Source organism: Anoplophora glabripennis, unplaced genomic scaffold (assembly GCF_000390285.2).
Source record: "Anoplophora glabripennis isolate ALB-LARVAE unplaced genomic scaffold, Agla_2.0 scaffold154, whole genome shotgun sequence".
Lineage (NCBI taxonomy): Eukaryota > Metazoa > Arthropoda > Insecta > Coleoptera > Cerambycidae > Anoplophora > Anoplophora glabripennis.
The window spans coordinates 14,495-40,641 of NW_019416346.1; the positions used below are offsets into that span (position 1 = coordinate 14,495).

Consider the following 26,147-nt stretch of genomic DNA (forward strand, 5'->3'; position numbering starts at 1 on the left):
GATGATGAGTCTGTCATAAAATTATTCCAGTTTTTCCTTACATACATTAAGCACTCAAAAATATACAGAGCCGATATAGTCATTATTTTGCTATTCCTAAATACCGATCTACAAGATTGGATGTAAGACATATTATTAATAATTCTTATAATTCTTTTTTGAATGACAAAAATTTTCTGTATGTCAGTGCTATTACCCCAAAACATAATTCCATATTTACAAATAGATTCGAAACTACCAAAGTAAATGATTTTTGTAGATGTACTATTTACATATTTACTAATTACCCTGATTCCATATATTACTTTACTTAATTTAGCAGCAAGTTCATCTATATGTTTTTTCCAATTTAAGTGTTCATCTAGATGCAGTCCTAGAAATTTTGTACTACTTGCTAATTCTGCCATCTGATTGTCCAGTATGATATTGTTAGGTCTGTTTATTTGTCAGTATCTTGATGAAAAAAGTACTAGTTGAGTTTTATCATTATTCATGATGAGACCGTTCTTTGAAAGCCAGTCCTTTGTTAATTGTAAAAGTACCTCACTTTGTGTTATGATTTCTGGCATGGTGTCTGCCCCTACCAGTAAATTTGTGTCGTCCACATAATTAATAATTTTCTGATTTGAATTTGTGGGTATTTTTGCTATATCATTTAAATATATAATAAACAATAGTGGACCTATACTCCCCTGCGGGATTCCTATATTGATCTTCAATTTTTCGGAGCTAAATACGCTACACCGATATGATGCTTAGCAGTACCGAATGCGTTAGAAGAACAGTTAAATGGTACAAAAAGGTATTTTTCCACTTACTGGATATTGCCATTTTTAACTCTCATGCCTTATATCAAACTGCAACGGGTAATAAAATTAGCCTGCCGGCTTTTCAAATGAAGGTCATAGACCAAATTCTGGAGAAGTACCATTCGCAAATTTATAGCCATCGAACTAGAAGAAGATGTTCACAAGGCGATAATCCCCTGCGTTTGACAGCCCGCCATTTTCCTTCACAAGTCCCACCAACGGAGAAGAAAAGAGAAGCCCAAAAAAGATGTGTTGTTTGTGCCAAAATGGGGCACAGAAAAGACACACGTTATATGTGTACCGAATGCAATGTACCACTTTGTTTAATTAATTGTTTTGAACGTTACCATACGGTTAAAAATTATTAATGTTTTTTTTTTAATAATTAACATATTTTTGTCCTTCCTCATAAGTATCAATTCAGAAATATTTTGTTTAGTTCCCATTTTTTGCAATATGTTATTTACCTTATAAGTAGATACCAATTAGTTTTTTTTGAAAATATAAAGTTTTTCTCGGTTTTTCTTTATGACCAAATAAAATATAGAATTACGTTTATTTATTTCATGGTTATCAAATATGAACGAATTCGGTCCTGGATATTTTCATTGAATCTAGAAATTTAGCGCCTTCCTACTCCGGTCGTATATATACGCTATGGACTATTCGTGCTCCAAACGTACATATACGCAGCACTGCATTATTAGCGCACACAGGACAAGACTGGTAAATCAAATTTAGCAGCTGAAAGGTTAATCATCTTAATTGAAAACAAAAACACTATTTCTAACTGAAGTCATGGCACCAATATAAAATTCATTAAATGTTTTAAATCATCTAACTTCTGGTTTTATTTAGCACAATTGTTTTTCTTTTCAAACTATTACGATACTTGTGGACAATTTAAGGGATCATATTAATACATACAATCTGCTTAAAAAAAAAATAAGAATAATGATTACATCTGCAAGTACTGATAATACAGACTGGTTAAAACGAGATCTATTCAAGCAATATTAAACATGAAAAAAGGCCAGACAATGCATGAAGTCAAATAATTGTGGGTCGTTACATAAGGTTCTAGTGTATTCATTTATTTTTACCTTGAGGATCTTTTCGAACCTCCGGGAAAGTATCAGCCAAAATATCAACCACTGTGTTAACCAACGTTGAAAAGAAACCTGGTTTGGCATTGAGTTTTTCTGTAGCATATCTTACCGCTCTTCTTAAGATACGACGTAGTACATATCTAAGAATTATAAAATGATTATAATGGTTATCTATTTATTTTCTAAATACACAGATAGCATTAGTGATAACTTAAATATACAAACTATTTACAAATAGAAGGCATCTAAAATGGTGAATATTTAACATACCATAAATAAAAATCAGTAAAGTGCCAAAATGGATCCTGAATATGCTTTAGCGTTATTTGATATAATTCCATATTTTTACAGTAAAACTAGTAACTTACCCTCTCCCAGTATTGTCAGGGTTTCCACCATCAGACAGAGCAATGGTCAATGTCCTAGCATGATCGGCTAGAACTCTGTAAGCCATATCTATGCCATCTTTATCGGCATCACCAACTCTTCCCTGATACTGTGGAGCACCCGTTCCCTTCTGTATAGCTTCAAACAGAGGCGTAAATAAATCAGTGTCATAATTTGATCTTTTATTCTGAATTACTGAAACTAAACGTTCGAGTCCAAGACCACAGTCTATATGCTTTTTAGGTAGAGATTTTAAACTGCCGTCAGTCTCACGGTTGAACTGAATGAACACAAGATTCCAAATTTCCAGAACATCAGGGTCATCCTGGTTAACCAGTTCTGGCACTTCTCTGCCTCCAATTCTGTCAAAGTGTAATTCTGAACAAGGACCGCAAGGACCCGTTTCACCCATTTCCCAAAAGTTGTCTTTCATTGAGCCAGGTAAAACATGGGTAGGTTTCACACCAAGATCTAGCCAAATCTCAAAAATAAAATATATATTTAAAATCTTGCTGTAGTGATCAAATATGTAACAAGAGCCATTATTACATCATTATTGGCATGAAGAACAAAATTGCAATAGTCAAACAAATGGATTTGAAATAAAAATGTATAATTTATTACAAAAAAAAATAGACTTTAAAACTAGATCTAACCAAATCTAAAAAAAAATGTATTTTAAAACCCTTTTGCAGTGATAAAATATGTAATAAGAATAATTATTACATCATTGACACAAACAACAAAATTGAAATAGCTTAGATGAAATAAATGTAATTGAAGTAAAAATATATCTTATTAAAAAAATATAAGACATTTCTAAAACTTGCAATATTTTACCAAAATGGTGAAGTAGTGATGCATTACCTGTTTACATTCAATATCTGGTTCCAAACCTGAAGGTTCGTCCCCTCCAAAGTATGTTACGTACAGACGGTCAGATGGTAGTTTAAGCCGCTCTGTTAAAAATTCCCATGCCCACGTACAAACTTCCTTTTTGAAATAATCACCGAAAGACCAGTTCCCCATCATTTCAAAGAAGGTATGATGATAAACGTCTTTGCCGACATCGTCTAAATCATTATGTTTTCCTCCGGCTCTAATGCATTTTTGAGTATTTACAGCACGTAATAATTTTGATAAATCACTATTTGGATCTACTGTTCCAAGGAATATTGGTTTATACTGATTCATACCAGCATTAGTAAAAAGAAGAGTAGGATCATCTAATGGTATCGTAGATGATGAGTGTACATAGACATGTTCCTTTTCTTTGAAGAAATTTATATAGGCATTTCGTACGTCCTTTGCAGACATTGAAGTATCCATTTTGAATATGTTTATAAAGTTTAATCTGCAGGAGTAAATGATTTATTAATAATATAGAAAAGGCCTTTCTTAACTAGAATTAAATCCATATGTCTAGGAAATATGGCTTTTCAAGTAAAATTTTTATTGCACTTAGGTTATTATTCTTTTAACAAACAATGTATAAATAAGCATACGAAAAATAATGTATCATGGTGCAATATCAAACTTATAACATAATAAAAACATACCCCTATTGAACACGAAACTATGCGGCAACTAAATTAAATTCTTGTCGCGTTGCGGAGGTCAATTGCTCTACTTTCAGGTTATAAAAGTAATTTTAGAAAGTGACAGATAAAACCCAGGATGGTATTTAGTACTATTTAAATAAGTCATTTTAACTAAGAGTAAATAACCGCGACCCTTTAATTATGATAGAAATTTTTGCCACATCAAGTGATATTTTCCAACAACACATTTTTGAATTAATTATTATCACTAACATTAGTAACAATGACTATCATTATCAACTTGTAATCGACGATAAGTGATGGATAACGTGGATAACAAATAAGAAAAATACTTTCAATACTGACCTGTAAGTATTTCTTACTGGTCAGATTTTGATGTCAGGTTCAGGTATATGATTCATTTGAGTCAATTGAGCTACTATTTATTTTACTTTAATCCTTATCTTTTTTTTTGTGAATGTTTGTTAACTTATAAAAAATATAAATAAAAAAGATTTTAATAGTTTCAAGGTTTTTCAAAACATTTTAACTACATATATAAAGTAACGAAGTCCACATTTGCCGGATGGTGTTGTATTGCCAACATGTATGTTTCATCCTCCATATTTTAGCCTTTGTTTGGATTGTAGTGAACCGAACCGACGCTTTAGTAAATCTAAATATTTTTAAGTGAAAATAAAGTGTGTTAAAAACGGCCGTACCCATGAAGATGAAACTAGTGGATCAAGTAGTACGTAGTTTTCGTGTAGCTAAAGTTTTCCGGGAAAACACCGATAAAATAAACAGCATTGATTTCTCGCCTAGTGGCGAAACACTTATATCATGTAGTGAAGACGATCAAATAGTTATATATGACTGTGAAAAAGGCACCCAAGTTCGAACGGTTAATAGTAAGAAGTATGGTGTTGATTTGATACATTTTACTCACGCCAAAAACACTGCCATTCATAGTTCCACAAAAGTTGATGATACTATAAGATACCTGTCGTTGCATGACAATAAATACATTAGATATTTCCCAGGACATACGAAGAAAGTTGTTTCCCTTTGTTTATCACCTGTTGAGGATACATTTTTATCAGGATCACTAGACAAGACTTTACGTCTTTGGGATTTGCGGTCTCCAAACTGTCAGGGCTTAATGCACTTGTCTGGCAGACCAGTAGCTGCGTATGACCCTGAAGGACTTATATTTGCAGCAGGAGTTAATTCAGAAAGCATAAAATTGTATGATCTGAGATCATTCGATAAGGTAATTATAAGATTTAGTTATTTTTTATTGGTCATCCGTGTTTCATAAATACGAACATACCTAGTTATCTTTATTGTTTCAATAATACGTGAGCTACAGAACCTATTTATTTTTGTTATATAAATCTGTTACAAACAACTCAATGCCCACTGTAATTAAATTTATGGTCATTTTAACAGTTTATATAATTCTGTTTTTCAAACACAAGCATTTTTGTAATTTTAACTTTATTAACAAAAGGTAATGGACACTGAAAACACTATTATAGATATGCAAATATGAAAGAAATAAGAATTATCTACATTTATGTGAATTTATCATTTTTTTTTAATTTTAGGGTCCATTTGTAACGTTTAAACTCACACAAGAAAAAGAGTGTGATTGGACAGGTTTAAAATTTTCGCGGGATGGCAAAACAATCTTGATAAGTACTAATGGTTCAATAATTCGTCTCATTGATGCATTTCATGGTACTCCACTGCAAACTTTCACTGGTCATCTTAATAATAAAGGAATACCTATTGAGGCGTCATTCAGTCCAGACTCACAGTTTATCTTCAGTGGGTCCACAGATGGTAGAGTTCATGTTTGGAATGCAGACACAGGATACAAAGTATGTGTTTTAAATGCTGATCACCCGGGTCCAGTTCAATGTGTTCAGTTTAACCCCAAATACATGATGTTAGCATCTGCTTGCACCAACATGGCATTTTGGTTGCCGACAATCGAAGACACATAGGTAGATTTAAGTTTTACTATTTGTATGGATGGACACTTCGATTTTTCAGTGAGATTAGATATTAAAATCTTGTAACTGTAAAATGTTTCAACAGATGTCATCAAGGAAATTTCTTCAAGTCTAATTCTGGAATATCTGAGAAATGCCGCAAGGTATCAGAATAACCAATTAAAAAAAAGTGTTATAAATTATGTGTACCTGTGTGATTACGTTATGGAGCAAAAGTTGTAAATATGTTTTATGTTAGATTTGTATTTTTTAATTTCTACATTACATTAATGTATTTTTACGAATTACATTAAATTATTTTTCTATTATAGCTGCATTTTACTGGTAGGCTTGAAAAGCCGTTTTATTTCTAGGTGTATGATGCTGGTTTACAGTCATGTTGTACTAGTTGTTTTGTCCAACAGATTAGTGGTAGATGTGATACTTCGTCTAGTATAGAAGAGATGGTTTTTGATGTCAAATATTACATGTACCACAGCACGTTCCTTTTTAAATATTTTTAAACATACTGCCATGTTTTCATATAGCAAGATAGGTAAGGTTGATTTTAATTATCTTCCATGAATGCAAATATTGATGTATATTTTTAAATTTCCAAAAAAATATAAATCTGGGGAGATGTAATTTTGTTACATGAGAACTTGGCCCATGTCAGTATTTATTTTTGTGATAGATTTGTAATTTTTTAATGGTGTATCTTTATTATAAGTAAATATTCAGACTGATACTTATTAATCGATCTAACTTTTGTTAGTTATTTAAAAGTTGTGTTCTTTATTATCATGTACATTAAACATCCTCATCTTAATAAGTCATATTTTTTTTCATGTCCACATACATATAAAAGGTTAATAATTTGAGTTTTTAAAAGTTAATTTATTTAAATATTGAAGTCTTATTATTATTTCAACTTTTCTTCACTTAGTTTTTTAGATTTGGTTAAAGAATTTCTAATGCTAATTTTAGGCCAAAGAAATTACCAAAAAAAAAAAACATTTTACCATGAACCATATTTTTATGAAGTAGCCAAAGTGGTTATTAACCACTGATTACTTATTACATAAACAGTTAAAAAAAAATAAGGATGAAATGGCGATGCTTATGCAACAGTTTTATTTTTATCTTATTTACACAAATGTTTTAAAAATAATGTGTTATTTAGTTTCCCCATTATAAATTTCAAAGGTTTTATTTGCAACAAATATTTTTCTTCCAATCTGAAATTATTGATTTCAACTAATTTGTTTGGAGTTAAATTGAAGCCACTGTTTACAACCAATTTTTTTGTTAAACCAAATCATATTTTGATCCTTTAAAGCTTCAAGAAATCATTAAATATGTAATACCTCAAACTTGTTAGTCAAATTCCCACATACTTGCTCTAAAAATATAAAATTCTATAAAAAAAACACTAAGTAACTAGGTAATTAACTTAAAAAATAATACTTAATTTATGTCGTAGAAAATCTTATTTTACAGATTTATTTAACTATTTCTTAATAAAACTATACCTCTAGCTTAGGTGCCTCTCAGCGTCATAAATAAAACAAATTTTTGCTGAAATTTCTTAACAATTATAGATATACACGGTGGGCCATTAGTGTGAGAAAGTAAAATAACTTCCTTGTTATTCATAATACAGAAAAAAGTTTATATAAAAGTTGTACATGACTCAAAAAACCTAAAGAACAATATCAATTTGAAACATACAGGGCGATTTGTAAAAACGGGACGCGCCAAATATTACATTTTTTAAATGGAACACCCTATATATTTTTAAACATGGACTTCTGAGAACATTCTATATAGGGTGATTCACAACTTATCCAAAAAAATTTGGGAATAGATGCGACATGAGAAATGGAGTCAATATAATAAAAAAATTTTGTAAAATCCTTATAGTTTTCAAGAAAAAAATTATTGAAGTAATAGTACATTCAACCACTACATAGCTGGACAACCTGTAGTCTCTGGCGTCATTCGCAAAACGCGTGGAGAGCCATGAGACCTCAGCGACTCCGAATACTGAAATCCGATTTTGCAATCGTCATTGCGATAGTGTTTACCTGTTATCTATGGTGTTTACTATAGTTTTTTAGTAGTTAGTGTCAAAAATGGTTTGCGTGTAGGTATAGCAACTCGGAGTTGACGGATATCGTTTTAATTTATGGTAAAGCAAGACAACATTTGTGTTAGTGCGTAGAAACTGAGTAAGACGGACCCAAATGTGTTTATACCTTGATGGATAAAATTTTGAACAATTGTTGTAACATCGGGTATGTCAAATGATTTTACTATTTAAAAACACAAATTAATTTTATTAATTAATAAAGGCAGAAGCAGTTGAATTTACCGATATCATAATAAAATGATGACAATAGCGTGTCAACCTATGGTGTCAACTGTTGAACAGAAAATTAGTCGGGGACAAAATTATTTTTTTTTATTTTCAAGAAATCTGTGTTGAAAACTGAAACAATTCTAATGGAGTTAGGTGAATTTTGAAATTGACATCTACTTTAGCAACAAAATGAGATCATTTTTAATTGTAATTGTGCTGGTTTCAATTGAAATTGTAGTGACGCAGGAATTTCAAATAACTTATTGAATGGAGTCAATAAAAATAGTCACTATTTTTATTTAGCATTTACATTCACTCTTAAATTGCACATTCTTATGTATTAATTACATAATTTTATGCTTTAATCACTGATTATTATTATTTAAAGTTCCACTCTCTTGCCTAGATTAGAGAAGTATACTCTCGTACTCTCTTGTTTACTGTACTTACCTTTACCACAGAATATCCTAACTACAAGGATCTTCTGTGCCTTTACCTAATCATCATTAGAGGATATATTACATGGAAGAAGCACCACGTGTAAAAAAGTGTAGACGCTGTAAAGAGAAAATGCGCTAGGTTGGGTACTCTCTATCTCTCTCTAATCGTTGAGGATGGAGTTTCGTTAGCCAATCATGTGCTTGCACAAAAGAAAAACATAGTACCCGAACTGTCTTTTTCACTCGTCTACACTGTCGCCGTAAGCGTGTTTCCTCCATGAGTAATAATCAGATCAAGATCACATCACGTAATTACTGAATTGAAGTTTGATGATATTTCAAATTTAAACATCATTAAACATTGAAATTTGAACTCTCTTGAAATAGACCAATCAACAGAGCATTAAATCAGTGTTTTGTGACAAAAATATTAGTAGCGAGGGTTGGGGAGAGTCGTGATCATCCACATATTCGTGATCAGCACCCTCGAGAACGAGGGAAGGGGTTTAGAGTTCATCACTGGGACCTGAAATTAAAAAAGGGGTGGTGTTTGGCCAATTGCGGGGGATGCACAGGGTTAAAAGTTCAACGGACGTTAAATTCGGATCTAGCATCCTCAAAAACGGGGAGTGGGGTTAGTTTCATAGCTGCAACAAATAGGCGGTACTTCCCAAAATATGCCGTGTTTTGCATTTGCACTATATTGATAAGTATAAAGTAGAATACCTACCGCAAACGACTGCCTTATTTACAACATAAGTCTAAATTTTTAATACATTTTAGTCAAGGAAGAGGCAACATTTTTTGCCAATTTTGTCGTCCTCTGACAAAAAATTCTATTTCACTCTAGATTAATGGTATTTNGGTGGTGGAAAGGGAATCTTGGATTTGGATGCGGAATTTTCGGTCTCCGTAAGCGTGTTTCCTCCATGAGTAATAATCAGATCAAGATCACATAAAGATCACATCACATAATTACTGAATTGAAGTTTGAACCCTCTTGAAATAGACCAATCAACAGAGCATTAAATCTGTGATTTTGTGACAAAAATACTAGTAGCGAGGGTTGGGGAGAGTCGTGATCATCCACATATTTGTGATCAGTACCCTCGAGAACGAGGGAAGGGGTTTAGAGTTCATCACTGGGGCCTGAAATTAAAAAAAGGGGTGGTTTTTGGCCAATTGCGGGGGATGCACAGGGTTAAAAGTTCAAGGACGTTAAATTCGGATCTAGCATACTCAAAAACGGGGAGTGGGGTTAGTTTCATAGCTGCAACAAATAGGCGGTACTTCCCAAAATATGCCGTGTTTTGCATTTGCACTATATTGATAAGTATAAAGTAGAATACCTACCGCAAACGACTGCCTTATTTACAACATAAGTCTAAATTTTTAATACATTTTAGTCAAGGAAGAGGCAAAATTTTTTGCCAATTTTGACGTCCTCTGACAAAAAATTCTATTTCACTCTAGATTAATGGTATTTTTATTATTTAATTTTAAATCGCTTTGTAAGATTTGCAATATACCCATTCACTGGCAAAATAAATTATCGCAATGCGGTTGTTCGACCAGAATAAAAAGGTTTATATAAACATGAACTTAGATCAATAAATCAATTCTTTTTTGAGATACGTACAGGATGATAAAGTTTTTTTATGTTTCTAGTTATTCTTATTTGGTTTACATTTTTCCTGATATGATAGATTGAATCATACTAATTGCCCTATACTCTGACAAATTAGATTTATGCTAATTTTACTTAAAGCTAGCTAAACCTAACCACATAAAAAAGTATAATAATGGTTTAAATCATATTTTGATTAATAATTTCCAAATCAAAAAGATAAAACAAGGAAGTTAGTTTTTCTCAAAAGAAGATGAATCAGTGTCGAACCAATAAAAAAACTCACAGGGCTAGAGGGATCATATTATTTCTAAAAAAAAAAAACTGTTGACTATACTTACCGAATTTGAATAAGTTATCTTCGCGTTTCTGGACGGACACATTCTACATATATTTAGGTTTAAAAAGCATAATTAACTAAAGAAAAAAAAATACTCCAGTAGCTGTGCCGTCACATGGTCCTTCGGGAAGATCAACTACACAATACTGGCGTGCATTATTTAACTTTCAACGATGTTACCTATTACTCAGTACACTTTCGAGAAAAAAGAAATTTGAAAATTCACGAAATCTTAATAAAAAGAATCCATATTCAAACAGATATTTTAACTATTTATAATTTTGTAATGCCAAAATTAGCAATGTACTAAACATTAGTGTACAGAATACCTATGCAGAATGTACAGACGAATGAAGTTACAAAACAGTTGGGAGAAAATATATAAATAAAAATGTATTTCACCCATAGACGACGTAGCTACTTGAATAACAGCTAGGTATTTATTGACTAAAAAATTATTTCGTGTTTTTACTCTTGTAGCAATAATTATCTAAACCAAAAATACAATTTTGTAAAGCCTTTAGTACTTCGCCATAATATCGACCGATTTACAATAACAAATCAAGGAAACAAGATCGTTGATTTATTTGGAATTTTATAAAAAATATCTAGCACTGCGACCAAAACAGACAGCAACTAAAGCATCATCACAGGAGAATGTTGCTTTAAACCCGAAATCTATTGCTTCAATAAATTTAATAATTATTCAAATTGTAATTTTAATTTTGTCTTTAATAAAAATAAATTTTTTAATTTCTTCATTTATTAGATTGCTTACCGTCTCCTGATCGGTAAGTGATCACTTACCGATCGCTAATTGATAAAGGTAAACAAATTCAGTAAAGATGTCAAATTATCTGAGCGTGCAAAAAATTGTTTATTTAAAAAAGTATAAGAAGGGTTTCTGATGAAAATTTTACACTGAGTGCATCTCTATATAACATTACAATTGTATGTTATGTTTGTACTTGTTGTTGATGTAGTCTTTACAGGCTGAGCAAACTGAAAAATCATCAGTTCAAAAGTAACTATAGTGCCCGCCATCTAAAAGAAAAAAAACTGTTATGCTTTGACAATATAATGTAAGGCAATAAGTTTGAAAATAATGCTGGTTTACCTGTAAAAGGAAATTTTTTGTTACCAAAAAGAATCCAGAACCTGTAATTCCCACAGGATTGGTGTAAATCTGCTCAATAAGTCGGTTTATCTGCAATAAAATTCGATTTATAGCAGGTTTACTAAAACTACATTGAACACATGATCGCTTACCTCTGTGCAATAATGTTCTGAAGGTACAGCGTACAGGATGTCTAAAGGTTTCCTAGCCTCGTCATTAAGCCATGCACCATACATCGAAATTACCAACAGTCTTAGGACGAGGAATCCAAAGGAGTAGAAGAAGTATACAGATTCTATGATCCCTGTCCTCTCTCTGAAAGTTAGAGTTTAATTATTTAAAATCACACAAGATGGTATGAAAATTAAAGCAGGTGATAGAAAATGTAATTTTAAACAAAAAGTTTATTATAAAAAATATGAAGCGAAGAAGCTTAGTCAAAAAAGATGACTGCACTAGAGACAAGATTGTTGTAATTGATTTTCTGAAGATCTACGTTGAGTTTCATTTTAAACAATATGTTTTGGTTTGGTGTTCGTAGGAAGCTTTTTGCTTAAAATAAATTTTTGTTGTTTCAGTATAACTTCATATTTTAGAATCACTTGTAGATAATTAACTGAATAATCTGTTCTTAAAATAACTGTTTTATACAATCAAAGGAAATCACGAATTAAAATTCGATATCGAAATTATTGAAAATATTGCAAGTATTATAGCCCAAATTTTTATTGTAATTACTCCAATTGCAGTATACAGCTAATTTTGAATATGAATATTTATTTGATATCAACAAATAAACAAGATTATTTACGATACTACCGCATCCTCTGTTTGCTTTACGACAAGAATGAGATTGAGAATGATGAAGAAATAATAGCCGTTTTACTCAAAGAAATTCGTGAATTAATTTGTAAAGTTGAAGAATTTATTAAAGATATTTTAGTTGTATTATACAGTCCACTGTCTCATAGCACAGAGTTATACGAAAAAGTGGATTCGGCCATGAACCAGACCCACGTATTCTAAAATCGGGTGTCCCAAAATTCAAGCAAGATTTGCATCTTCATGCTTACAATATACCATGGACTCAAAAACTGAGGCCTACTGACCACGCAGAGTGAAGAAAGTTCGTCGAATGGATTATCGAACAAGTGAATGCTGTTTTTCGAACAAAATCATCTTCAGCGATGGGGTTCATTTTCATCTTGATGCCTTCGTTAAATCGACAAAATTGTCGCATTTGGTGTTCAGAAAATCCACGAGTGATTGTTGAGAAACAAATGCATCCAAAACGTGTCACTGTTTGGTGCGGATTTTGGGCTTTGAGGCATCATCGGATCATTCTTCTTCAAAAATGTCAGGCAACAACAGTTAATGGTACTCGCTATCGCGACATGATAATTCAGTTTTTTGACCCTAAATTGCAAGATATAGATGTAGATGATATGTGGTTTCAACAAGACGGTGCCACATGCCATACAGCTCGAGAAACAATTCAATTACTGCATGAGTCATTTCCTGGTCGTGTAATTTCCCGTTTTGGTCATCAGAATTGCCCCCCCCCCCAAATCATGCGATTTAACGCTGTTGTACGTTTTCATATGAGATTTTCTTGAAGTATAAGATTTATGTCGACAAGCCCACTACAATCCACGCCTTGAAGAAGAAAATTGAGCGCTGTACCAAAAACAAAACTGGCTCTAATTTTTCAATAACTTTTTCTACGATTTCTTTTATATGTGGATATAAAGATATAGAATCAACAGTGTTCATCGATAAATGCGATTTAAATGTATCTTCATCCCCTAGGACTTATTTATTAACTAAATTAAAGTTACCCTTTTCTCTTCTTACCCGCCAACGCAGTTTTGCCACTAACAGATCATTTCCTACTAAATAAGTAGCCGCTGTACTATGATAAAAAAAACAATACACAATATTTTAGTTTTGTTGCTTTATCATTCTTGTAAAACGAGTAGAAAACAGTAAATAACCCCAAATATTAAAAGTTGGTATCAAGCAAATATTAGTATTGAAAATTGGTTCTACTTTAGCTTGGTAGCTTTGTTCCTAGAGCAATATGAAACAGTTTCCAGCTAGTCAGAAGCATGCTCATTCACATAAAATGGTTATAAAAGGTTCAAAATTAATTTTCTGACTATTGGAAACCGATTCTAATGAACTAGAAACAAAGCTACTAATTACAATAGAGAAGTGAACTGTGTGAATTTGCGATATCAATACCTAAGAGCAAAAAAATTTACAATTTGGCTCTGTAAAGCTTCTTATAAGAAAGACAATATGAGTTCTTACCTGATGCTGTTATATAACTGAATACATAGAAAAAATATGTTATGTATGTATGAAATAAGCACTAACAATGCCATATGCTTTTCCACTGTTTTTGAAAGATGGTAGAGTCTTTGGTAGTCTTGCCGAATTTCCTTCCAGAATTTTTCGTGCATTACCTTAAAGAACAACATTTCCTTATTTTAAAACTGAATTATTGTTCAACAAATTACTTATTTCAAGAAATAAACATCATACCCCCTAATTATATATAAATTTATGTTTGGAAACGATTCTTTATCGAGATATAAGGTGTGCGAAATTATTAAGAGATAAGATTTATTTCAAGTTGATAATTTATACTTGAAAATGATTATTTTTAAATATCTAAACATTTACCTTGTTGTTTTCAAGCCTCCGTACGATTTGCTTAAATCTTTCTGTTAAAGCTATGCTTATGAGTGTTATCAATAAATCCGTAAAAATCCAAGCAAATGTCGATATGGTATTGGAAAACTAAAACAAAAACATGACGGGCACTAAAAGCAGATATAATATTGTAACAAGATTTGTTTTGTTATTTATCTTTACGTTTTCATATAAAATCGGACAAAAATATCTACAAATGTTTTGTTTGTTTAAACAAATATTTATGTTTACTTACTTTAATGATAGCGCCTGCCCAGTGAGTATAAGCTATAAGAGTGAAGAAATTTGGAAATGATACTCCAGAATAATATTTCAAAGGGGCTTCTGCAAATCCTGTACAATGTTTTGCTTGATAAACCGAATTCAAAATGAAGAACAGATGTTCCACTGAAAGAAACATTTAGATTAGCTTTTATAAATTTGTTGTTACCTACGTATTTAAAATTTATAATGCTAAAATTTTATTATTTCACATTACAATATGCATTTGCTGGTTACTTATGTATATTTACCTATTAATTATTTCTACAGTTATGAGTCCTTACCTAAGCCTACACCCATAAATAAACTGGTAAGTATGACGAAGGTTTTCTTTAAGTTTACTTGATAACTGTAGCTTCTCATAGACATCTCCACGAAAGACCATTCCCTTAAAATGTGGGACCAGTGCCTTGCAATTTGGATGAGCTGTATCGAGGTAAAGCAAGTGCAGACGTAGAATGACATTTGAGCTGCAATTTGACAACAATCAGAGAAGAAGCTGAATAAGAAATTGTGATATATTACAATACATTTTATAAAGCAGAAGAAAGCCAAGTTACTAACAAGATCCTTTTCGACAGGAATTTGAGTTGCCTGTTAAAATTTAACTGTGTAGATATTAGTAACTTCAAGAAGAGGGCAAAAATTGACTACCCTTTTTGTACTCTATATCAATTTTTAAAAGCTAAAATTCTCAATTTCACTCTGTTTTTCTTCAAAATGTTCCTAATAAGGTAACTACGGAGATGATTTTTATTTTATGTAAAAATTAATTAGACAGATTAGACAAAAATAATTAAGTATAAAAAAGTTCTAGATTTAGAATTAAAAATTTTTTCTATCACGCGCGCTCGCTATGGGACCTACAGCGTAGGGGGTTATGTGCACGGAAAGTGCCAGAGGCGTGATGTTCAAGAACTGAGGAATCGCATTATTATATCCTGCAATACGATCCGCAACACTCCGGGCATTTTGGGTACGTCAGTCATTGAGACGTAGGTTGGAAGCCTGCATTACCCTAGAAGGAGTTTCAACAACTGTTGTGTTTTTTGTTGTCTATTTGCTTAGTTTTGAAATGTTTTTTTATCATGCTGCAACTTTATTTCATGTTTTCATCATAAAACGCTATTTATCTTGAAAACGGTTCGCGTTCGAGTTTTTGATGATGAGTACCTGTTGGCTTTCAAAATGCCAATTTTCTCAGAGTCGTAAAAATTAGATGTAAAATAACCTCAAGCAATCATATGAATAAAAACTGAATTAGCGCTCAGAAGTAGCTAATATTAATGATAATACGTGTACGAAATTTGAGTTCTGTATTTCAACGGTTTCTGAGGTATCGTCAAAATACTGAAAAAAAAACTTTTTTTGACACCCTATATCTCGAAAATGGTGCGTTTGCGGACCCATGTTAATAAGGACTTTTCTTCTTAAAATTTTTGGTTTTTTAGTTACGAGCCTTCAAAGTTGACAAAAATAAAATTATTGTCTCTTGAGAAAATCGCCTACAGAAAGCCGTTCTTGAGAAAAATTGCATTATTTGCAGGTCTGTATGTTTCCGGTTGCGTGGCAGTGTCACCGATTTAAAACTTTGGGTTCATTAGGCGATGAAAGCAAGATGTTGATTGCTGTGGCTATCAGGTAATGTCATTATTGTCGTGTTTCTTTAGGATTCTTATTACTCCATACTAAGAATGTATGCGTTGTTTATGAGACATCCATCAATAAGTTTTGACATAAGCCTACTTTGAGAAAAGTTACTTATTTGATACACCGTAATACTGCAGGAGTTCAATTGAAAGCCTTCTTTCTCGAAAACCGTTCACATTAGGAAGTTCTAACAANCTTTTTGTACTCTATATCAATTTTTAAAAGCTAAAATTCTCAATTTCACTCTGTTTTTCTTCAAAATGTTCCTAATAAGGTAACTACGGAGATGATTGCACGGAAAGTGCCAGAGTGACTCCGGGCACTTTGGGTACGTCAGTCATTCAGACGTAGGTTTTTTATCATGCTGCCACTTTCTTTCATATTTTTCATCATAAAACGCTATTTATCTTGAAAACGGTTCGCGTTAGAGTTTTTGATGATGATTACCTGTTGGCTTCCAAAATGCCAATTTTCTCAGAGTCGTAAAAATTAGATGCAAAAGAACCTCAAGCAATCATATGAATAAAAACTGAATTAGCGCTCAGAAGTAACTAAAATTAATGATAATACGTGTACGAAATTTGAGTTCTGTATTTCAACGGTTTCTGAGGTATCGTCAAAATACTGAAAAAAAAAAAACTTTTTTTGACACCCTTTATCTCGAAAATGGTGCGTTTGCGGACCCATGTTAATAAGAACTTTTCTTCTTAGAATAAGTCAAGGATTCACATCCTTCATTTTCCGACATATATTTTTGAAACACCCTGTATATAAACTATATTTTCTTGGATTAAAACCTGTTTTTACATTACAGTACATTATAGTACAAATCATAAATAACTTATTATAAACATGCTGGTACAAAAAAAAGGAATAAACAAAGAAACGTGTAAAAGCACTGCAAGCTGCAATGGTTAAAGCCACGCCGCCAATGTCTTTCTACCTCAGGTGTCGAATTCGGATAATTTCAAGAAAGTGACGCAGGGGTCTTCTTGGAATTCTCTCTCATCAAATATCGTACGGACTGTATGCAGGGTGTCCGCAAATTTCACCGACAACGTTTGACTGGATATTCACGACGATCTACGAAAAAAAGTTAAATAAAAAATTTTTGGTTTTTGAGTTACGAGCCTTCAAAGTTGACAAAAATAAAACTAAGTTTGTGGGTACACATGTTCGCAAGAGACCCATTTTTAAGCACAACGTCAAGAACGCCGCCGGACGCACCACGGGGTTCCCGGAAGACGACCCCTGCAGAGTGGCGCCAGGACCAGGGACTTGTGCCACCGACTACCAAGCTACCTACGACCGACTTCAACCACAAGGCACTCTCCAGCAAACCGTCAACATTACTTTTTCTACACAAGCTTAGTTTTCAATAAAAATAGTTTATTTGTACCGTTGAGAGAGCGTTTTGTTCTTGCTGTACAGCGAAAGTAACCCTCAATTTAATTAATAATTTCATAACCTTTTGACCGATGGCGTTAAAATTTGAGACATTTATTTGGACTATTATGGCGTATTATTTCTTAAAACTTTAGTCAAATCGATATACTGGATGACAGTTTTCTCCGGTTACCTCCTCCTTTTAGCGGTTAAAACTTTTACAGTGGTCGTATTTTTTTTTTAAAACGGGCAGCAACATTGAAAAGGTCATTTTATTAAAAAAATATATTGTCTCTTGAAAAAATCGCCTACAGAAAGCCGTTGTTGAGAAAAATTGCATTATTTGCAGGTGTGTATGTTTCCGGTTGCGTAGCAGTGTCACGAGTTTAAAACTTTGGGTTCATTAGGCGATGAAAGCAAGATTGTTGATTGCCGTGGCTATCAGGTAATGTCATTATTGTCATATTAACCTTTGGTGGACACCGTGGACAATACTTCCTGGCATACTGGACCGGATGGCCAAATAAAGATCTAAAAGTTATTTTTTTTTGGCAAGTATCAAGAGAAATTATTAGTTATTAGAAAGTTATTTATGTAGTTTCAATGATAAAAGTTACCCTAATTTAATAATGTTAGAATTTCAGTTTTTAAATATTATACAGGGTGTTTCAGAAAGACCTCCCGTAAGTTCAAGGGGTGATACGTACGACAAAAAATAACAATTTTTTGTCATATGAACTATATGTCTATCTCCTCTTGTTTTCGAGATACAGAGCGACAAAATAAAGTTTTTTAAATAGAAATTTTACGAAAATTTCCAAACGGTGCGAAATATTTTGTATTCCGGGGTTTTTAAGGACGTCAAATACGCTAGTCTAATTATTTTTTGTATATTTTTAATTGAACTCTTACAATATTACGGTATAGAAATTAAGTTACTTTTCTCAAAGTAGGCTTATATCAAAACTTATTTATGGATGTCTCATAAACAACACATACATTCTTAGTAATATTTTAAAGTTAATTAGAATTAACTTTATACATAAGAGTAACTAAATACCTATTTAGTTACTCATATGACTTTATATCAAAATTTTAGTGACTATAATTAGTCATTACTAACTACAGTAAAATTTTGATATAAAGTTAATTAGAGTTTAAAATATTACTAAGAATGTATGCGTTGTTTATGAGACATCCATCAATAAGTTTTGACATAAGCCTACTTTGAGAAAAGTTACTTATTTGATACACCGTAATACTGCAGGAGTTCAATTGAAAGCCTTCTTTCTCGAAAACCGTTCACATTAGGAAGTTCTAACAAGAGTACATTATTTTTGGAAAATAAAATTGTACATTAGAAATTGGAGCCCAAATGGTAAAAAACCTAACCTTAAAAATATTAGAACTTAAAATGTAATAGGAATGTAGCATAACTAGCGCCCTCTATGAAATATCCCAGCCCGGAATACCAAACTTCATAAAAATATTTCGCACCGTTTAGAAATTTCCGTAAAAATTCTATTTACAAAATTTTATTTTGTCGCTCTGTATCTCGAAAACAAGAGGAGATAGACATATAGTTCATTCGACAAAAATTTTTTATTTTTTGTCGTATCATCCCCTGAATTTACGGGAGGTCTTTCTGAAACACCCTATACAGGGTGGTCCGAATTTTATGCAGGAAACTTCGAGGATAGATAGATCTCTTTAAAATAATAGGAGTATGCGTTATAAACATAGATCTGGAACGGCCTCGTTTTAGATATACAGGGTGTTGAAGTTGCTAAAAAAAAATTATGTTTTGTTCATATCTCAGGAATGTTATTAACCGATCTCAATAAAATTTGGTATAAATAATGTACGATAGTAGGCCTTGCATTCCCTAAAATATGAGTTCTAAAGGTTTAACCAGTGGCGTACAACTGGACAGGGGTCACCCCCTTTTTATAAAAACTGTATTTTTGACAAGTTATTGTAACGGATTTATATTCTATGCACTAAATACGTAAAAAAGGTGACTTGAATTTTTTCCCTAAGGTTCACCATTTTCAAGTTATTAACAGACCTTGTGCAGACACTTCAAATCATAATATTACAAAAATATATATGTTTGTGCTTAAAAGTAAGTGCAATTTGTAAGCTCATCAACAAAATTCTTTCCACATCACCTGTGAGGTAGTGTTCCTGGTGTGTTTTAGTTTTCCCTGGATGCATTATCTTTACAAATAAGAATAATTTAAATCAAAATAATAATAAAAATACATTTACCAAGCAAAAACAACTAAACATGAAACAAAATTAACGTTACGTATTTACAGCAATTGTTTAAAATGCGAACCACCCAGGTCGATACAATAACATGTGTTGGTTTTCTTTTAATTCATTACACCCGTCTTCTATTCGCTGCAGTAGTTGTGGTCTAGTATCTATTGGAATAGAGTAAACTTTTCACGTAGGTCTCCCAAAACATAGAAGTCCAGGAAATTTAGATCTGGCGATCTGGCTGGCCAAGACACTCGACCCTCTGCACCATTATGGTTGACATTGGCATTTGGTCGTCTAGGTAGACAGATGATGGATAGGTATCCATCATCTCATATAATTTTCATTAAGCCATTCTTGTATTATTCTCCTAAAATGCACAGGAGCGCCATCCATTTGTATCCAGCTATTTTATCGTATATTTAATGGAACATCCTCTAATCATTCAAATAGATGGTTTTCTAGAAAGTTTCGAAATGACTCCGAATTTCATGAAGATTTTCTTGTGACCAAATATCCAGATTGCGAATATTTACTATCCCTCGCCTTGTGAACGTAGCCTCATCGGTCCAAAGTATTTCTAATAAGAATTCAAACAACCACTGATAAAAATTCAGGCGTCTCTCTGCATCTCCCGGAAGTAAATTTTGCACAGGTTGTAAATGGTACGGATTTCTGCCACCCTTACGTAGAACTTTTCAAATTTTCGATTTACTCACCCCAAGTTGCCGAGACGTTCTTCGTGTACTTGGCCGAGGACCATTCCTTTGTCGTGATTTTCCAAATATTATTTTAATCCAAAAAGATGAATTTTGTTGATGTGCTTACAAATTTCACTTACTTTTAAGCATAAACATAAATATTCTTGTAATATTATGGTTAGAAGTGCCTGCCACAAGAAGATTGTATTGGTATGAATAAGTTGAGAACGGTGAACTTTAGGGAAAAAATTAAAACCGTTTTTACGTATTTTGTGCATTAGAATATAAATTCGTTACAACAGCTTGTAAAAAATACAGTGGCGTAGGTTTTTTTTATAAAAAAGTAGGTAACCCTGTCCAGTTGTACACCACTGGTTGAATCTTTAGAGCTCATATTTTAAGGAATACAAGGCCTACTATCATACATTATCTGTACTAAATTTTATTCAAATCGGTCAATGGATTCCGGCGATATAAACAAAAAATAATTTTTTTAACAACTTTCTCTAAAACGAGGCCGTTCCAGACCTATGTTTATATGGCAAACACCTACTATTTTAAAAAGATCTACCTGCCCTCGAAGTTTCCTGCATAAAATTCGGACCACCCTGTATATAATACCGTTTTAAAAGTCCGACTACATAGTTTTTCACTTACCTGTTTCGTCAACAACAACACCATGAATGGCAAACTTGGCAAACCAAAATATCGAGCTAACAAATGTTGCGCTGGCATTGTAAACTGAATAAAAGAGGCCAAAACTTTTCCATTTAAATTTAACGTCCTGGACATCTTTCCTAACGTTGTGCAGCGGCATGACCCCGAAGAATTGGGCCATGCTGATGAGAAACTTCATATTTTCATGAATGCCCTTATGCTTAAAAGCCAATGGTTTATCAAGCTCCAGGTTCACCGATACCTCGGACTTAACTTTTTTAATTACTTTCATTGTAGAAAAATGCTAGCAAACAGCGATTGTTTATTGAACACACATTTCGTAAAAACATACTGCAATGAAAATAATTTTTCCAGCACTTTTCTATTATTATTTGTTGACAGACGTTATCTGGAGGCAGGGATTTAATATACATGAGCAGTAAACATTTTTAGAAATTGAATATTTACGTAAGCTGTACGGAATTCGATTATGATTGTGTTATGCTTACGAGCTTTGACAACATTTATGTAGTTTGACGGGTGTCAAGCCTTTTATTTGCTCAGGTAAGTATAAAATGTGGATTTTTTTGCATAATCACCTCCGTGAGATGTCCCTGAATGAGGATCAAATTGTTACCGGCCGGTAACCTGGTCACAATTTGTTTAAACTACTTTTTTTAAAAAAATTGCAAAAATAACTTGTTTTGCTATGGACAATTTTTTTAAAATTTTTTGGGGTATTCTAAACAAAATAGTTCCTATGCACTATGCTCCTAAAATCAACGGTTTCCGAGTTATAAACAATTTAAAGTACGAAGAAATACAAAAACGGTCATTTTCAAGACTCAAAAACTATAACAAAAAATCTAATTTTTGATGTTACTAAAGTTTAAACGTAATCTTTAAACATCCCTTGACAAAATACTGAGGAGTTATTTGGTGTAATTACATTGCAATGCGTATTATTTTACCTATTAACAATATACATTTTGACTTGCGTGCCGCGCCGCTTGGGCACTCCACTGTTCGCCGACCCCGTCAGGGCCTCATTTTTTCATATATCTCGACATATATTTTAAAGTAAATAAAAAATAAAGAGTAAAATGTCTTAAACTTATATATTCGCAAATTCAAAATTAGATATTATTTAAGTAAAGTTTAGAAATTTATAAAATTCAATAAACAAAAATAATTTTAATAAATAAAAATGCAGCATTGCTAAAATACAGGGTGGTCCCGAGGTAATGGGCCAAAATTCATGGGTAGATTCCCGAAGCAAAAATATTGCGATTTAGCCGAACTTACCTTAGTCCAAAAGTTGATAGTTAAAGAGATACAGGGTGTTAAATGTAAAATATTATTTTAGTTTATTTCCATTTATTTCTTAATAAATGCAAATATCTACACAAAATTTTGGGGTTTGGGGTTCTTTGGATAGAGGAATTGAAATTTGTTCACATTTTGGTTATAGTTCATAGAGGGCGCCAGCTGCCGTAGATTGAAGGTGTTGGAAACGACATAACTTTTTTGTACTTTAAGGTATCTCATCTTTGGTATCAAATTCTTATTTTCCAACTTTTTTTACACAAAAAAGGTAGACTTTATGAAAGTAGCTGTCTCGCACCGTTTCCGAGATATTTGGCTTTGAAACTTCCAATGCTAATAGTTGAAATAATTAAAATAATTTAGAAATGTCAAAAACAAGGGTTTATTTAGAATTAAAAATTGTAATGAACAGTAAAATAGTAAACATTAGTAAAAAAATATGCCTTTTTGACAATAATTGCTTAAAATATCCACCTCTAACTTCAATACATTTATCAACACGTTTATTAAAAGATTGTCTTATTTTAAAGTATAAATCCTTAATGCGAAATGACTTTGCAGCATTTAAAACCTGCTACTAAAGTTCTTCTCAAGTGTTTATAGTTTCTCCATAAACAACTGATTTCATGTAACTCCAAAAACGAAAACCTCGGCATTCTATCTCACATTTATGTATACGAGTATACAATTTAATTTGTAAGCGAAGATGTAATTTTAATTAGATATGAATAAAACTTAATAGATATTAGCATACAAATGAGAGCAATAAGACAAGTGGAAAACGTCAGTTATTTTCGTCCAAATCCTACTTTCCGGCTAAATTAATAGTACCTGTAGGTACTTAATTGTAATTTAATGTAACAGCATTGGAAGTTTCAAAGCCAAATATCTCGAAAACGGTGCGAGATACCTACTTTAATAAAGTATACCTTTTTTGTGAAAAAAAAAGTTGAAAAATAAGAATTTGTTACCAAAGATGAGATACCTTAATGTACAAAAAAGTTATGTCGTTTTTAACACATTCAATCTACTGCAACTAACGCCCTCTATGAATTTTAACCAAAATGTGAACAGATTTCAATTCCTCTACTCAAAGAACTCCAATCCCCAAATTTTTGTGAGGATATTTGCATTTGTTAAGGAATAAATTAAAAAAACTGAAATAAAATTTTACATTTAACATCCTGTATCTCTTTAACTATCAACTTTTGGACTAAGGTAAGTTCGGCTAAATCGCAATATTTTTACTTGGGGAATCTACCCATGAATTTTGGCCCATTACCTCGGGACCACCCTGTATATCAAAAAGTGAGGTGATGAATATACAGGCTGTTACAAATTCGCTTCTCACTACAGGGATCTCGGAATCGGTAAAAAAATGATATTATTTTAATGCGTGGTGGTAATAGTTTAAATAACTAGATGAGTTTTACAGGGTCTAACGACACTTACAGTAAAAAATTTAAATAAAAAATTTAGAACGAATACACTGAAGATGAATTTTTGGAGACAAAACGTCTGAATCTGGTTCGGGCTGAGGCAGTACAGTATTGGGGGTCACGAAGGCTTGCAAAAAAATTAATAAAATTTCCAGGGTCGTATTTAAAAAAATAAAGTTGATTGTCCTGGAGAGACGAAACGTTACCTACATATAACAATTGATTATGCCATTCGATAGAGAGCAAAAAGTGGCCATGAGTGGTTCTTCGTTTTTCAATATCACCTCAAATAAGATTGAAATTAAACAAAAACGGATTTCCAATATTTCGTTTTTTTTTCAAATATCTACTAATCATGTTAGCCTTGATTTTTTATAGGCTTAATGTCGGTCCCCTGGTTACGCAACTTTAACCCCCAATACTTCGTACTTCTTACCGTTTCCGAGATCCCTGTAGTGAGAAGCGAATTTATAACAGCCTGTATACACGGGTCGGCGCACAGTGGCGTGCCCGAGCGGCGCGGCGCGCAAGTCAAAATGTATATTGTTAATAGGTAAAATAATACGCATTGCAATGTAATTACACCAAATAACTCCTCAGTATTTTATCAAGGGATGTTTAAAGATTACTTTTAAACTTTAGTAACATCAAAACTTTGATTTTTTGTTATTGTTTTTGAGTCTTCAAAATTACCGGTTTTACATTTTTTCGCACATTAAATTATTTATAACTCGGAAACCGTTAATTTTAGGAGCATAGTGCATAGGAACTATTTTGTTTAGAATACCCCAAAAAACCTAAAAAAAATGTCCGGAACAAAACAAGTAATTTTTGCAATTTGTTTAAAAAAAAATTAGTTTAAACAAATTGTGACCAGGTTACTGGACGGTAACATTTTGATCCTGATTCAGGGAGGATTCACGGGGATGATTATGCAAAAAAATCAAATCCACTAATTTTTTCACACGAAGCCGCCGATTTCGCCTTGTCTAATACCTGATGGAATATAAGTAACACAAATCTATTTGTTCTTTACATATTGACAATTCAGACGAACAACAATGAACACTTGTCTAATTATAAATAAAAATGTTCCAAAAATACTGCAGATTAAGTGAAGTAAAGTTCGTTCTAAATATGCATTGGTTAAATTATACAATTAAAAATACGTTGACTGATACAACTAGGGAAACGAATTTTATTTGAAACTACCGAAAATAATTATATTGTAAAAACTGTGCTATATTTCCATTGGCTATTCAAATATTTGTATATGGATAAAAAAATTGTTACACAGTGCATCCTACGATTGCCTTGAAGAGGAAAACTTTTTTAATTATGAGAAAATGTAATTCTTTATAGAAATTGAAATTTGTTTTGGAACTCTTACGAATCTTATTACTTCCTTAATTTTATATACAAAGCATTCATTCATTTAATTTAAAAGTAAGCGCAATATAAATACACTGATCTTTTGAAATACGAGGTCTGTTCAGAAAATAACCGAACAATATTTTTTAAACTTTATTATTAATTTTATATATTATTGGCCCTTCCTTGCCTCATTCAAAGTCGGTACTCCCCTCCTCTAATCACACATTATTCCCATCGGTGTTTCCACTTCGTGAAGCAGTCTTGGATAACTTCATTTGAAATGGCCTTAAAGTCTGTTACGAATTAGCTTTGATGTCATCAATGATCTGAAATCGGCATCCTTTTGGCACTGATTTTAATATCGGAAATAAGAATTAAAGTCGAAAGAACAATTGATCACTTTGACAGTGGATCGAGACTAATGTGCTTTCTTGGGGGTGGAGATTTTTTGCCAATCCACTGTGATGATTGAAATTTTGTCTCAATGTTGTAGTAAACTAACGAACGATCTTAGCTGGCAACACTGGCAATTTAAAACATTTTGTTTTCTCCCAGTTGGCGACGGTCGTGCAAATAAGTACTTGGCAAATTTTAGCAGGTCGCTTCCTACTGGTAGTAGCCATTAGAATGGTGTAGTT

At 32.4% G+C, this 26,147-nt stretch overlaps 3 protein-coding genes across 4 annotated transcripts in view; 1 reads left to right on the forward strand and 2 right to left on the reverse strand.

Moving 5' to 3' along the window:
* Positions 1–3,951, reverse strand: part of LOC108903769 (alanine--tRNA ligase, cytoplasmic) — a 13,635-nt gene extending 9,684 nt beyond the window's left edge. The window contains exons 1-4 of one of the 2 annotated variants that reach the window (XM_018706058.1): positions 3,865–3,951; positions 3,173–3,659; positions 2,287–2,786; positions 1,913–2,058 (exon numbers count right to left, since the gene is read on the reverse strand). In XM_018706058.1, coding sequence (XP_018561574.1) covers positions 1,913–2,058; positions 2,287–2,786; positions 3,173–3,634 — 1,108 coding nt within the window. In that variant the 5' untranslated portion in view covers positions 3,635–3,659; positions 3,865–3,951. Of the gene's footprint in view, positions 1–1,912; positions 2,059–2,286; positions 2,787–3,172; positions 3,660–3,864 lie in introns of those variants that run through there. The other variant, XM_018706059.1, reaches the window with a different exon arrangement.
* Positions 3,952–4,365: 414 nt separating this feature from the next.
* Positions 4,366–6,463, forward strand: LOC108903765 (WD repeat-containing protein 82). The gene is made up of 2 exons (XM_018706053.2): positions 4,366–5,119; positions 5,457–6,463. Exons 1-2 carry the CDS (start codon positions 4,571–4,573, stop codon positions 5,856–5,858), a joined length of 951 nt encoding a protein of 316 aa, XP_018561569.1. The 5' UTR covers positions 4,366–4,570; the 3' UTR covers positions 5,859–6,463.
* Positions 6,464–11,489: 5,026 nt separating this feature from the next.
* On the reverse strand, positions 11,490–15,030 carry LOC108903767 (gustatory receptor for sugar taste 64e-like). Its single transcript, XM_018706056.1, has 7 exons — positions 14,996–15,030; positions 14,686–14,837; positions 14,421–14,537; positions 14,046–14,200; positions 11,885–12,047; positions 11,733–11,822; positions 11,490–11,659 (listed from the first exon to the last, which is right to left on the reverse strand). Exons 1-7 carry the CDS (start codon positions 15,009–15,011, stop codon positions 11,549–11,551), a joined length of 804 nt encoding a protein of 267 aa, XP_018561572.1. The 5' UTR covers positions 15,012–15,030; the 3' UTR covers positions 11,490–11,548.
* Between the last annotated feature and the right edge of the window lie 11,117 nt (positions 15,031–26,147).